This window comes from Esox lucius, chromosome 7, assembly GCF_011004845.1.
Source record: "Esox lucius isolate fEsoLuc1 chromosome 7, fEsoLuc1.pri, whole genome shotgun sequence".
Lineage (NCBI taxonomy): Eukaryota > Metazoa > Chordata > Actinopteri > Esociformes > Esocidae > Esox > Esox lucius.
The window spans coordinates 34,157,146-34,171,837 of NC_047575.1; the positions used below are offsets into that span (position 1 = coordinate 34,157,146).

Sequence of the window (14,692 nt, forward strand, 5' to 3'; positions counted from 1 at the left end):
GGGATCCATATTTGTTATGAGGACGTGATGAATTGTCCCCAGACATGGCTGACAGTGTATTTGACAGGTAGCAGTGGCTCAGTGTGATGTAATATCAGTCTGGAGTCTGGAGCCCCGCAGGCCGACTACACGTGTCTCCGACCATCATGCTCACGACTCTGGCTGCCGAAACATCACCGCCTATTATCTAACGCACTGCAGTTTCACTTCCTTGAAGGAATTGTGTTATCCCGGTTTGAAAACCGGTGTTTAGGTAAGTCTGCTATTTACCTATCAGGCTGAACAAACAGGGCGCTCTGGTTTGCGGAACGACTTTGCGGAGCTGCTATTTACCTCCAGGCTGGCTCGTTGGCCGGGGAAGGCCGCGTTAATACTGTCTGTTGTGAGAGGGAAGATGCTGGACAGAAGAAAGACGCTGGTGGATGAGGTGATTCAGGGAGAGGCCCGAGTTACCCCGACAGAATATAAAAACATGGAAATGAATCCCATTTCGCTTGCAAAGGATGGACGCTCTCATCTTCCCTTTTTCCCCCTCTCAATCCTCTGCCGCCTGTCTGCGACCTTAAATAACAGTCTCACTGTCAGAGCTGATCAAGCTCACCGGCTCGCCGATAAATATTTGAAACGAAGGCGGCCAGATGAGCGCTGCCGGCCTATTTACAAGCCCAGCGCAGCGTTTTAGTGAGAGTGACACGGTAAGGCGGTCCTGTATGCTGTTACCTGTGCACAAGCCTGCCGTTGGGATTCCCAGGAACAAATATTCCAGTTTAAGCCCTCCCCTTCTGGACCAATTTTCCTGGTTGTTCTCCCCTGAGGACGGGCCCGCCTTTGCGTCAGCTCTCTTCCTTAGCGTCAAAACAGCGGGAGGGGAAATGCGTGCGGTCCCCCATCTCAGCACCCCCACCTCGTCACCCCCATCTCAGACAAGCCAACGAGGCTGCGGCACCGCACTGCTTTGGACCTGATCCTCCATAGGCATGTATTAAATTACAATCGGTCGGCTGTAAGCACCCGTTTAATATGATGTGGGGGGCCTTTTTCAAGGGATTTAAAAGTCTGTGACGCCCAAAATAAGTCACATTTTCCTGGGAAGGGATATAACCTCAGTTCTTACATTTTATTAGGTTTTTATGTAATTATCATGTCGTTCATTTTTCTCGGTGTAGCTTAGTAGAAAGTGAGCAGGTTCTCCGTAGAGCCAGAGTCAGGCAGGCCAGTCGTCTCTAAGATAAAGTGATGTCGGTTGGCTGCCTTCTTCCAACAAGGTCATCATCTCTCATCTGTTTTGCCTTCTTCCTCACTTCGGCGAGCACAGTGTCTGAGACTGTTACACACAATATTAGCTTGCTTGATACAACAGTTGTTTCAGTAAACCCATAGCTTTGGAAAACAGCTCCACTAATGTCTCATACTGTTCGACATTGGCTCAGTGTTGAGGACAGACAGGCAACAGATTTAATGATGCTTATTACAGTGTATCAATCTCCCATTCTTTCATTCCCTGGAGAAGGGTAGGCTGGTTCTCCCTCTCACTTCTTCCTCTCTTTGTCTCTCTCTTCATCTGTCCCTCCCCATTTTCATTCTCTCCGACACGATCTGTCCCTCTGCCTCTTCCTTCCCCTCTCTCGCTCCATCTCTCTGTCCCTCAAAAGAGAGTCTGAACACACACACACACTCACAGACACACTGTTGTACAATGGGGGCTCATAATGACGGCAGTCATGGCAGCGTCCTCCCTCCCAGCGTTCCCCTCCCCTTGGTGCTCACAGACGCGGCCTGGGCCCTCTTTAATATTCCGTTGTTGTGCAACGGTCGCTTGTGTTTTTTAACCCGGAGCCCATTTGCCGTCTGCGACGGGGTTGTTTTGTGTTTGCAGCTGTGTTTGATAGCACCGGGCTAGAGAGAGAGAGAGAGAGAGAGAGAGAGAGGTCCCTGGCAGTGACAGAGCCTCCTGATTTACCGACGCTTATCGCATAATGAACCCGCCCTCGATGCCCACAGGCACACGCCGCCCACGCCAGGGCCTGGGGGGGGGGGGGGACTATAGGCAGCAGGTACACTGACCACGCCAGCCCCTCTCCCCCGGGGCATGGAAGCGCAGGTGGCAGTGCCCGGGGTAACCAAGAGTCCCATGCCATGGTTCTGCCTCGCTGTGCCGAGTCCTCATCTGTGCCCCCTTCGCTGTCATTAGACCCCAGCAGGCACTGTGTCTATGTCTGACTGACACCGAGAGAGAGAGAGAGAGAGAACAGGGGGAGCACCAGAGCAATGGACTGAGAGAGATGGAGATTGAAAGAGTTGTGAGGGCGGGAGGGAAACGGGAGGGAGGAGGAGAGATGGAGGGAGAGAAAGAGAGGAGGGGAGAGAGAGAGATTGTGACAGCCTTCTGATTTACGATTCCGTATCACCAGTGCCTGGAAGCATAATGTATTCCTGACAAAATTAAGTCCTGTCTGGCCTTTGGATTGCACAGCCCAATGTGATTGTGGCATTGTCTTACATTTGTTCGAGTCAAACATTTACTTTTTTTTTGGGGGGGGGGGGGCATTAAGCTCCCCTTCCCCGCTAATAAGAATTACATTTTGAAATGTTTGTTATATGCCGTGACTAGTATGTGTTACAACTCAACAGCCTATGTACAATCGAAGGTAAATAACCTTCTGTGCGCTGAGCGTCAACATGCTCACCTCCAGATGGGCCTGATCGGGGCTCAGCCTGCTGCTAATTAAAGACAGGTGAATGTCGGCTCCATTAGTATTCCTGTGGTGTGGTCCGGCCCGCCACGCTCCGTGATGGATTGTGATCTCTGCGGCAGCTGAAACGCTAGAAAGAGCACAATGTCTTACAGCGGGAGCCACTGATAACTTCATGCAGACAAATAAAGACTGTCACTTTTATTGATTTTTTTTTTTTAGACCTCCCCCTCCCCCCTCAGATCTCCTCTCCTTCTGCCTTTCTTCTCCACAATCCCTACCGTTCCGATGAACAGTATCCCCTCAGCTCGAAAGCGTCAAAGCGTCGCCTGCCCCCAAACAGCCACCTCGTCCAAATGTGAATAGCATTTAAGGCGCGTCTCTCTCCAACAAAAATACGTGCCGGAGGAAATTGCTATTGTCTCTTAACGGGGGCGATGGGTGCCCGAGCATGACAGTACATAACGAGAAATGCAATTTATTCCCAGGCACGGTGCCGCTCGGACAGCCAGATAATGAAACGCGTAGGTCATTGGCGATGACTTAAACCTTCAGCGGCGGAGTGAAATGCATTAAATATGGAGAACATTACACGCCTGGCAGCGTGGCGCATCTGTACCGTGGAGCGAATGATGTATGGACGGCTGCTAGTCAGACACAGGAAAGCAATTAGTAGCCAAGCGCTGGAGAGAGCCCCCGCATATCATCATATCCCTGATTATTGACATCTGAATATCCATTACAGGAGTGGCTCTAGGGCAGCCTCGGTACAGTGCTCTAACTTGACCTACAAAAACGGAGAACAAGAGAGTAGACTGAAACGAAGAGGGCCGTAATGTCTTCAGTGTGACGTCACGAGTTGTTTGAGTTCCGCCTCCAGTAGCATTGTGATGATATTCGAGTCTGCCGCGTCATATTTCTCCTGTCATTGAAAAGTGTAAACAGTCTATATCTTTCTGTCTGAATGACCTCTCTTCTGTTTGTAACCGATGGGAGTGGTTGTTGTTCCTTTCCTCTGTCCCTCTTCATCGATGAGGGACTGAATCTCACTTAAACAGGACCGAATTTTGAAGTAACATGTTTAGAACGGCGTTGCCTTGTTTTAAAGTGAGTCTACGTTCTCCCCCAACTCCAGCAGGTGACCATCCGTTTGAGTGTGAGTTCTGCGGGAGCTGCTTCCGTGACGAGAGCACTCTGAAGGGCCACAAGCGCATCCACATCGGGGAGAAGCCCTATGAATGTAACGGCTGTGGGAAGAAGTTCAGCCTCAAGCACCAGCTGGAGACTCACTATCGTGTGCACACAGGTAACGTAGAACCCCCTATTATCAGCACAGCTAACAGCTGGTTTAAAGTATATTTTCCTGTACTGATTAATCATTTGATCAAGTCGTCAATGTTCAGTGATTATTAGTGACATAAAAATTATAGCTAGCATGTCATTAATTAGCATTTCTGAAATGTCAGTGGAAATATAAATATTTTCATCTAGTTGTTTAGTGACTTAGCTAAAGAATACTACCCCTGTTATCGCCCCCCTTACTATTTTGTTGAATTACATTATATTTCCTTTTAATTGTGTTACAAATGACTGATCATAGTCTTCTCTGAAGTGTCTACTAGAAAGTTGTAGCTACCTTTCATACCTTTTCATTCTGGCAAAGAAAAATAGACAGATGACTTTGATATTACACGTTGTCTGATCTGTTGTGCAAGACGATTTGCAACTTGTCTAAAACAATTTTAGTGTATAACATTATAAAAATAAGATTAATAATAAGTTAACCTCCATACATCTCTATTTAAAAAACCTACAGTTGTTTTTCCAGTGTATTTCAATTTTAAACTTGAGAGGAGTTAGTTCAATGACCACTAGAAACGGACGATAATAGGAAGGCATTTCCTACACATCGCCCTGGGAGTACGCATCACCGGGTCACCCTGGACGCAGAATCGGCCCTGTTGCCCTGGGAGAATGTCATCTCCATTATAGAAGGTTCACTCCGCAACACAGATTAATATGCCATCTTTGCTACGGCAGGAGTACATGTCACACAGAACGGCATCAACGGCGTTCATTGCATGTTCAGCAGATAGGGCGAGAGAGCTGGTGTGTGTAATGCTAATTTCTGCCACTTCACACAGTGAAGATGAGTCAACTGGAGATCCACATCAGCTCCATGACAAATTGAGTTGAGTGCTGCAAGTCAACAGTAGGGAGGCGTGTGACTTAGAAGTGCCGAGAGTCACGTGTGTAGCAGGACACTGGATTTAAAAACGAATACTGGACATGTTTTATGAACGATTCCAAGGCCTGGGAAACATAGGCTGGCTGAAGAGGCTACGTATTGATCCCAGGCTTTTACAGCTCCATGAAAGTCTCAAAGAGGTGTCAGTCAGCCTCCAGCCCTTGCCACTGTGGTGTTGGCTGAATGGACCTCCCCAGACATGGGGGTTAGGTACGTCCTGTACTCTGGGTGAGTCAGGGAGCCATGGAGAGAGACTCCCGTGGCTGCTGTTGAGAACAGGGTTCACCTGCTCCAACCACCCACCAACATACCTGTCTCCCATTCAATACGCTGTTAAGCCACTATCAAGGCAGCCTGTCAAATAATTGGCTCCCCCCCCCCGCCCCCTGTCTGGGGGGCCTTCGTTCGTAGTGCACACTGGAGATAACAAGAGCTAGTGACAAGCTCACAGTCAAAGGCCTCTGTGCACCAAAGTAAGCAGCTTGATGCATCAACATCGACAACCAGGCCCCTCCTTCCCCCTCTTTGAGTCCCGCCTGTCAATGGCAGATCAATACTGGCCCCCATTTGCAATTCATTATTGCCTGGTTATCTGTTTACAGTGTGGTTATTGTATATACTGCCGTTGTAGTGGGTTGTCTGGGCCTCAGCACGCCGTAATCACAGTCTCATATATGCAAGGCTATTTGCATATGCGGGTAAACAACACTGACCCTTCCCACAGGTCAAAACGGTCCAGACCAGAGGCTTAAAAAATGAATAATCTAGGAGTCGATTCAGGGAGGCTTCAAAGAGATGTCCAACAAAGAGAAGCCTCCCCCTCTTTAATGTGGTATAAGCGTTGGAGTCATTCGCGCTCCCGATCACATCCGGCACCTCATCTGAAATGCCACTGGTAAAGGTCGGCATTTACATGTCTAATTTGCGCCTGTCGGATTGAGCGGCGAGGATTATTCTTCGCCATCACTCTAATCATTTACACATTTGTGGGGAGAGGGGGCGCGGGGCCTGGACCTGAATATCACGGACAAGTAGCAGCTTTAAAACGGTTGAGAATCAAAGGAATCTCATTTGGGTTTTGATTTTATGTTTTCAAAATGCACATTCTTTTGACGCTATTTGAAATGCTGCCTTGATAGAGTATGTCTTGTTGCTTCTCAGCCCCTTCTAGTGCTGATTTGCAATTAGTAAAACGTACTTACTATTACTGTGTTGTTCCACCTAGTGCCTTTAGATGAATACACTAACTGTAAATTACTTTGTATAAGAGCATCTGCTAAATTACTAAAATGTTCATGTAAAATGCATAGGTCTTATTGTTATTTGATATGGTACATCAGTCTAAATGAATTGGCGGGGTTTGGTTTGTACAGCACATTATACTGGAGAGGGAGTTGACAGATTTGATTCTAAAGCCATTGCCGCACAGCAGCACTATCTACAATCCCATTGTCCATTATGCCATGCAGCTTTCAGTTTGACCATGACAATTGAATCGACTTGAGAAATCCTTGCCAGTTGAAGTGCAGACACAATGCAAAGAATACTGCGAAGTGCTACAGGTGGCCACAGCTTGACAAGCTGCTATTATCTGTCACGTTTGCCTTTTAAATGATGAAATGACTGGACGCTAGATAGGCCCCTGATCAAGCCGGTGATGTTGTTCTGGTCTCCGTGATTGTTCTCATATCCATTGCTGCTCTTGCCCCCCTTCAGGTGAGAAGCCGTTTGAGTGCAAGCTGTGCCATCAGCGTTCCAGGGACTACTCTGCCATGATCAAACATCTGCGCACCCACAACGGAGCCTCGCCCTACCAGTGCACCATCTGCCTGGAGTACTGCCCCAGCCTCTCGGCCATGCAGAAGCACATGAAGGGCCACAAGCCCGAAGACATTCCCCCCGACTGGAGGATAGAGAAGACCTACCTGTACCTCTGCTACGTCTGAGTCACCTAGACGGCAGCCAGGGGTGGGGGGGGAGGGGGGACAGGAAAAGGAGGTGGAGGATGAGGGGGCCGGACGAAAGGAAGAGGGAGAGGCCGAAAGCAGAGAGCGAGAGTTAGGAGGACGAGAGCTGGGGAGGGGAGGAAGTCATGCGAAGGATTCCAGGAAACAGAAGCACAGGGGTTTTTGGAAGGACAGGAGGACAAGAAGGGTTATGATGAGGAGCAGGACCGTCTCCTTTCAAAATCCACACCTCCTTCAGTACATACATACACCTTTTGTTTCAACTTGTTGTCATACTGCCGAGAGCAGAAGCCCTGGGTGCAGAAGTTGTGATGGAGTTGGTTGTCCTTAAGTCTTCCCACACACACAACACCCAAGCTGCACCCCAAGGCCTGAAGTGATTCTCAAAGGCTATCTGAACCCACACATCTAATCTTGTTGATCACTGGTTGGGATATATAATACAGATATAGCAAATATAGCTTTGTCACCCTCACCTTCTCTGGTATGGGATTGTATTCTACCGTAACTTCCTCTAATTTCAGAAAGCGACTTTTGGATTATTCTGCCTACTGAGCAATATTCTGCTCAAAGAACGTTACAATTGGTCAATACCATTGATTAACAGAACGTTCCAAAACCCACTTTCAGACCTGGTGGCCCAGAGCACTTAGAGCCCCTACAGTGGTGTTGTGTCCTTCAGGTAGCCCCTGAGAATCGCAGCTTTGGTGGCGTGACAGCCAGTACCATGTCAAAATGGCTCCATGTTTTCTACAGCATCAGCAGAAGCAGAGTTCCATTTGGTTGGGGCGTGACGCCGTTGCACCCCGGCAGATGGTTGTCTTCTGTTCTCAAGGGAGATGAAGTGAGGGTGACACTGAGAGAACTGGATGGTGACCTCCCTCTCGTCCGGGTGAGCTTCCGCGGTTCTGTTGGTTAAGGGCTGAAAATGGCTGAGGCTCTGGTCAGGTTTCACCAGAGTCTCTCGACTGTCCGACCATAACTGTCCCTTTTCCCCTTCTCGTTTTCTGTGGCTCTGCATCATAGTTTATCATAGCTTCATTGCACAGGTGAAGACGTTACGATGACAGTCTCTGTTGGATGTTTCTATCAGATGTATTTGAGGAGCCGCCATTCTCTTATCTCTTAAACCATAAGTCTCTATACAGCACTAACTGGAGATGTTTCATTTCTTTCCACTATAGATATGGGACTGGTATTAATATAAATGAAACCAGATCATCATTACTTACACCAAGATTTAGTACATGGACAAACTCATAACATTCTCTTTTGACATATTAATAATCTCAATCTCTAAATGCCATTGTGATGGAGACCAAAATTACAAAGGCTGCTGTGGATTGGGGAAGTGTGCTGTGACATGGGGGAATAAAACCAGCAAGACCTCCGACGGTGGTCATAATGCCTTCGTAATGTGATTATAAGGAGATATGGCACTTGTTGTAACAGGTCATACTGTTATGTCACGTGAAACCATGAATGTGATGCCAGATGGAAAACTGTGATTCATGCGTAATTGTAACAGTGGTATATCAGTTGTCATAACTGTAACATATGTTGTCATTAGTTGTTGATTTGTCGTATCCTGTTATGACACAGATTATATCTGTTCATATGGCAGCATAATGAAGGCATTATGAGCACCATTGTCAGTTTAGTGTTACCAGGGTGATTAGTAGGGGAGGGGGTGGGGAGCTAAACTGATTGGACGCGACATGGCTTGCCGAGCCCATGGGGCGGCCAGTAAGAAGACAGACTAAATCAGCTCTTTATATATGGTTTTGTTCCTTGGCTTTTTCTTTGTTTCCTATTATATCTGACTTATCTCAGCACATTGTACTTGAATTACCTCTTTTTTTTGTGACCTCATGTGCTTGTTTTTATTTCCCTTTAGTTTATATGTACATTTTCTTTCCTTACATTTTTTTGGTGTGTCCGAAAGCTGCATTATTGCGCGGGGGAGATCTGACAAAGCATTGTGTACGCGAAAATTAAGTGCCACAGTGAAAATATATTTTTATTGTTGTGTATTTTTGTGCATTATTGTTACCAAACTTGGTATTTTTTTATTAACACTGCTTGTTGAAGAGCTGGTGGGTTCAGTCATTGTTCTAAAAGCTACCTCTGTTGTTTTCGTTTTAATTTTTGCAAAAGAACATTATTTTGTGTATGTTTGTGTTTTGCATTATTGCATCATTGCAACTTCATCTCATGCTACAAGTGTTGACTGTTTCATGTCTGTTCATATGTGTAAGCAACATTTATATAAAGGGTAAGAGATGGTAGAGATTGATAGGAAAAGTGACAAATAAAACAAATGTTTATTCTGCTCTTACAGTAACCCCCCCCTCGCCCTCGCCCCACCCAACAGCAACCTTAAGAGCAGAGACGAAACTCTGAAGCCTTAAGTATGAGGGAAGAGGGATAGACACAGTAGAAGAAGTAATAGTACTTTTAGGAGAGTAAAAAAAAAAAAAGAAGCATTAAACTTGAAAATAGGTGTATAGAATTGTAGTTTTGTAATGTGAAAAAAGAAACACGGTTCACCAATGCTGAACCGCCAAGAACAGGTCATTTATGCAGCGATGCAGTGTGCGTTGGACAATTGGGACTGCAAGTGGTATCAAAGAATAAAGGAAGGTTAGAAAAAAAGAGATCCTCTTGGTCGAGTTCTCTCTAAATGAGTGTATTCCTGAACAAGAACCAACAGAGGCTGTTTGATATATAAAAATTGTGATATTTTTGTATTCAGTGTCAGTCCCTTTCCATTTGTCGAGGGTTTCAGCAGGGCAAATATTTGTATTTTTTTGTTTATTACCTAGTTTTTTCTCTGGTTTTGAATCTTTTGCCTTGCTCCTCTTTGGTAATGTTGGATGTGTGTGTGTGTGTGTGTGTGTGTGGGTGGATGTGTGTGTGTGACTGTAAGTGTTGCTTTCTGGATGTCAATGCATTGTAGGTGAAGGACTAAATCTATCTGCCACAAAGTTGCGTGTGAAAAAAATAAAATAATTACAAAATGGATGGCAGGGATGCTGCCATCACTGAATTAGTACATGTCAGTCATAATTTTCAATCAACTTGTATTGCCAATATTTAGTTTTTGTACTTGAAGTGACTAAAAGAAATGAAGGGATGGCATGAACATGGTGGAAGTAGCCCATGGCTGTCTTGTCATTGTATTCTTGAACACTGTGAGCTGAGGGATTTCCCTCATTCAATATTCATTCACTATAATAACTTCAGTCACCAATTCAGAGTGGCAGGCCAGAGAGCCTGAAACCATCACACTTAAATAACTTGAGGTATTCTGTCCCATACTCCTATCAGCGTTCTCTGAATGTTTTATACTTTTTTGTGTGAGTGTGCGCATAAATGAAAGTGTGTATCTGTGTGTGCAGAATGTGTGCCTGTTTTAGTGAAAAATGCACTAATCACATCAGACACAAAATGAAAAAAAAAAAACAATGCTCTATGCCACTTTTCTCTCAACATGTTAAAAAAAAATTGGCATTGATATAGTTCTTCCCTCAATGTTACTCTGTTTCTGTAATATCTTTGTGCCTAAAATGGAAATTGTTCAACAAAGATGTCCATCTGTATCTGCTTAGTTTCTGTACTTTCAGAAGATAATAAATGGTGTCTCCAGCACTCTAGGGATGTCATGGCGATTTTGAGATGACCTGATTTCTGATTTAGAATTAAAAAAAGAGTTGTTGTATGTGTCTGCATTAGCCTACAATTGGTAGTAGGTTAGGGTTTTGATTCTCTTATTGTTAATATGTAACTGACACCCAAATATTAATTTGCCTCGCAAAACCAAGGAAGAAAAACTTTCACAAATTCACACTACGGAGCTTGACAGCATAAAGCACAAAGGTGATAAAATATTCACGGGCCATGGAATTTGTATGCATTGTGCTTTTTCAATCTGTTTTGAAGACTGATACCTGTAAAAAAAAATTTAATATGTACAGGGGATAATATTTTGATGTCAGCAACAGGTTTGCTGAGCAGTTAAAGTCCTTACAATCTTCACTTTGGCAGTTTGTCAAACCCACAGCATTGCCCCAGATTAACATTGCGACTTTTTGGTGAAGTACTTTTTTAATTTTTTTATGTACATTTAGATTGAGATAAAAAAAGATGAGCCATACGACATCATGACATCCCTGGAGTAGGCACTCTGTGTTTCAGTGTGGTGTTATAGAACGAGTAGCCATTTCATGCAGTGTTGCCATGCATGTGCCATTGAGGTCTAGACTAAACTGTTGGAGTAAAAAAAGCACCAAGACATTGTCTTTTTTATATTAGCACTGAGGACCAATTGCCCTGTCGGACCAAGCGTAACAAAGCTTTTTATGTTACAGTTATGTAACAAAGCTTTTTATGTTACAGTTATGTAACAAAGCTTTTCTCTCTGTCTTTTTCTCTGGCTCGTCTGTGACTTTGTTTCCTTCTTCCTTGTTGTGACAGCACAAGTGCCAGTCAAGTTGCTCGGTATTAAGAAAATAGTGTTTTTATTATGATTTAATTTGATATAGTTTTCGTCTACCTCAGCACCTAATCTTAGCCTAATCTTAGAAGGTGCCCAATTATTATTTTATTTTTCTCTGTTGTTATTTGTAAAAAAAAAAAATTTAAAAAGATTTGATTTGCTTTAGAGCTTTGCAAAGGTCCTTTGTCTTTTCCAGCAAAGTGCTACGTGTCTGTGGCCCTGCTTCCCATATGTGAGTTGTGCCACAGATCCCAGCATCTGTCTGTTGATTTAGAGGTTGTTATTTTTCTTTCCGTGTAGGATCAGACACATCTCTTTGTAACATTTCAGTGTTCTCTGATGGAGTGTGAAATTAAAATAAAATAAATAAACAAGATTAAATGCTGCAGGTTTTATTCTCCATGTTGTCACTAAGTACATTTTGTGCCTTCGATAGTGAAAAATTATATGTTTTACATTCTACTAACGGTAGATTGTTTTGTAGTGAACATTTTTTTGTATTTTTATTTATGAGTCTCATAAGAAAAATAACAATGTTCAGTTGTATACCTTCAATCTGCAGTTAGAAAAAAAAATAAAAAATGGACTTAAGTTTGTCTGCCTATTTTATAATGTGGTGTTTCCCTTCTCTTTCTGATATACTAAATGTGGACTCTTCAGTTGCCAACCCAGAAATAACCGCTGTTAGAGAAATAAACCGAACGGAGACTTCAGATGAATTGCATGTTTACAGTATACAAAGTATATTGGAGGGCCATACAGTATGTATCGTTGTGCAAAACAGAGGCTGTCTGGCTACATGCATTTGTCTGCCTGGGTTTGTGGGAGTGTCTGTCTCTATGTGTTGCTTTGGAGTGTTTGCCATCACTTTCTCTGTTTTCCATTCCAGAGAGTTCAGAGGATCGCCGTCAGCTGGTACTTCAAAAGCAGCTCTGTAAACAGGGGTAACAACCATGAAGTCTCTAGAAGGACTGATTCTGGGGCTGACAAATGAAGATGCATAGACCGTCCCTGTGAGAGCCTCCCCAGCTTCCCATCTTACATCTGAAGCAACAGCTTTCCCATTTGACACTTTCCTCTCCTCCACTGGTCCCACATTTCAAAGCCTTCATCCTCACTCCTCTGTCCACACCTTTATGTCATTTTCTTTAAAAGAACCAGAGGAGTTGGAATTACGGTGATTTGAATAAGTCTGCTGGGCCACGAAGGTGGAATTATCTTACAGGACACTTGGGAAAAGACATATTGTACTCACGGCTGAGGTTTTAAATGCCTTTAGTCAGTTAAGTCCCCTAATGCCAGAAAAGCCTCACCAAGCAGAAGGTATTAAATCAAGTCCAATAAATTGAGTAATATGCTACTGCTGCCACTTCTTTTCCTAGTGTCTCTTCATTCACTCTGTGGCTGCTTGGAAATGGCTTCCCACTACAGGATCTCGGTTGGATGTGGTGTAAGTGAGCCGTTAAGTATAACAGTGAATAGATGATCCATTACAGTAGGCTGATGGCAAGCCGTGTTATATTGCTTCGTAACAGGTCATTGTGTTTTTGGTCACAGCAGCACCCCCTACTGTCGAGCTTTAGCCAAAAGACTCTTGGGTAACAAAAGGGTGTGTCTAGAATGCATGTAGCCGCCGCCAGACTGTAGAGCCTTGGGTGTATGTGTCCCACATGTTGATTGACCAGAAAGGTATTTTCCTACGGAGCTGAATGGAAGTGCTAATCATTAGCATTGTGTCAGTGCTTACCTCACCGACCATGTCCTATATTGCTCTCCCATTATGCAGGTCATAAACGCTGTCATTAGATATGCAGGGCGCGCGTGACTATTGCTGCCTCCCGGGTTGCTGTTAGGCGGGAAACGGGGCGAGACACAAATGGTTCCGCTTTTTTTCGTGCTTGTAGAAAGAGACACAAACGTGGCATTAGACCAAAGTGAGCTGAGCTATCTGGTGGGCGTTAATATTCTTCACGTAATCTCTCTCTCCTTTCTGTCTCTCGCACGCCCTTTCCATCTTTTTCTGTTAGACGTCTCTTGTTCTATGTCTCTGTTTCTTTGGAACTGTTGAGGGGTTAGGGCGGGCCAACAGGACTGACTGGGTTCCACCTCAGAGCAGCAGCACGCCAGACTGATGAATCTTAACACTCCTGTAATCACAGCAACCGCCTCAGAAATTCTTATTTTCCCAAACCATCACATTCCCTTCAACATCATTATTTAGAAGTGTTGTGCTCATTAGACGAGTACAGTTTATTTGCATCCTGCATAATATGGTTCACCATTCTTTCCCTACCTAGGGACTTGAGCCCCTTTTTCAATATGGAGCATCTAGCATGCACCTCCATATAACTGACCTAACAAGGTTAAAGCCAGGAGACCCTGCTGTCTGTATCAACGCAAACAAGAGACCAGAGGTTCTCCTTCCGCTCCCCATTATAGCAGATACCACTCTCCCTTTCCAGAAAGCTTTAAGGAATATGTGCATATGCAGACCCTGACCTCTGTCTTCAGACAGCTCAGCTAATGAGGTGCCTCTCTTCAGCTATTCATGCCCTCACTGCAGCCTCTGCATATCAAAACCAGTGTGGTTAGGCCTGGCGGAGAGTAAACATCTTAATCCATCTTGATTGTTTGAGGGTCTTTGGTGATTTAGGGAGGAGGCTAGAAGGAGATACTATCTCCTGAAAAATCTCAGGTTGCTCCTTATTTTCCGATGGGACACCATCACATTGGTTTGTTTCCAATTGTGTTTTAGACATGGAGCTCGGTGGTTGATTTGGCCCATGTGATGGCTGTGGGTCATGTGATCCCTGTGACCTCTGTGGGTCATGTGTGAGGAAGGGGCAGTGAATTGCCACTCAGGAGGGAGGGCAAAGGGCTTTGTGTGTTGGGGAGCCAGGGGGGTTCCATCTTTACATGCTCTTTGACCCAGATATGATCTAATAGATAGAGAAGCTTTCAGACAGTGGGCCTGTTGAATTGAGGGGGACCGTTCTTGTCTAAATCCCTTGGATTGTTTTCTCAGCTAAGCCTGGCCTGTAGGCGTTAGCCTCTCCCCTCACCCAAGCCATTGATCCAGCCTTCGAGAGGACAGAACCAAACAACATGGCCGTCCCTGCTCATTCACTGTATTACAGGAAGCAACATGATGAACAGTTCTGTGTGTTTCATATTGTTGCTGTGCCAGTCCTAGTTTGTGGTAGACCTAGCTTGTTTATGGCAATATTCCCTGATAACATTTACTGTATTCATTTATATTGGCATTTTGAAAATGTTGGAGAACTTC

At 44.7% G+C, this 14,692-nt stretch overlaps 1 protein-coding gene across 3 annotated transcripts in view; it reads left to right on the forward strand.

The window, feature by feature from the left end:
• The window catches only part of zbtb16a (zinc finger and BTB domain containing 16a), a 133,542-nt gene extending 120,463 nt beyond the window's left edge, over positions 1-13,079 (forward strand). The window contains exons 6-8 of one of the 3 annotated variants that reach the window (XR_829013.5): positions 3,829-3,999; positions 6,658-7,800; positions 12,296-13,079. Coding sequence is in view for 2 of the 3 variants with exons in the window: in XM_010893528.5 (XP_010891830.1) it covers positions 3,829-3,999; positions 6,658-6,887 (401 nt within the window). In the remaining variant the exon portion in view is untranslated. Of the gene's footprint in view, positions 1-3,828; positions 4,000-6,657; positions 11,792-12,295 lie in introns of those variants that run through there. The other 2 variants (XM_010893528.5, XM_020048274.3) reach the window with 2 other exon arrangements.
• The last annotated feature ends 1,613 nt before the right edge of the window (positions 13,080-14,692 follow it).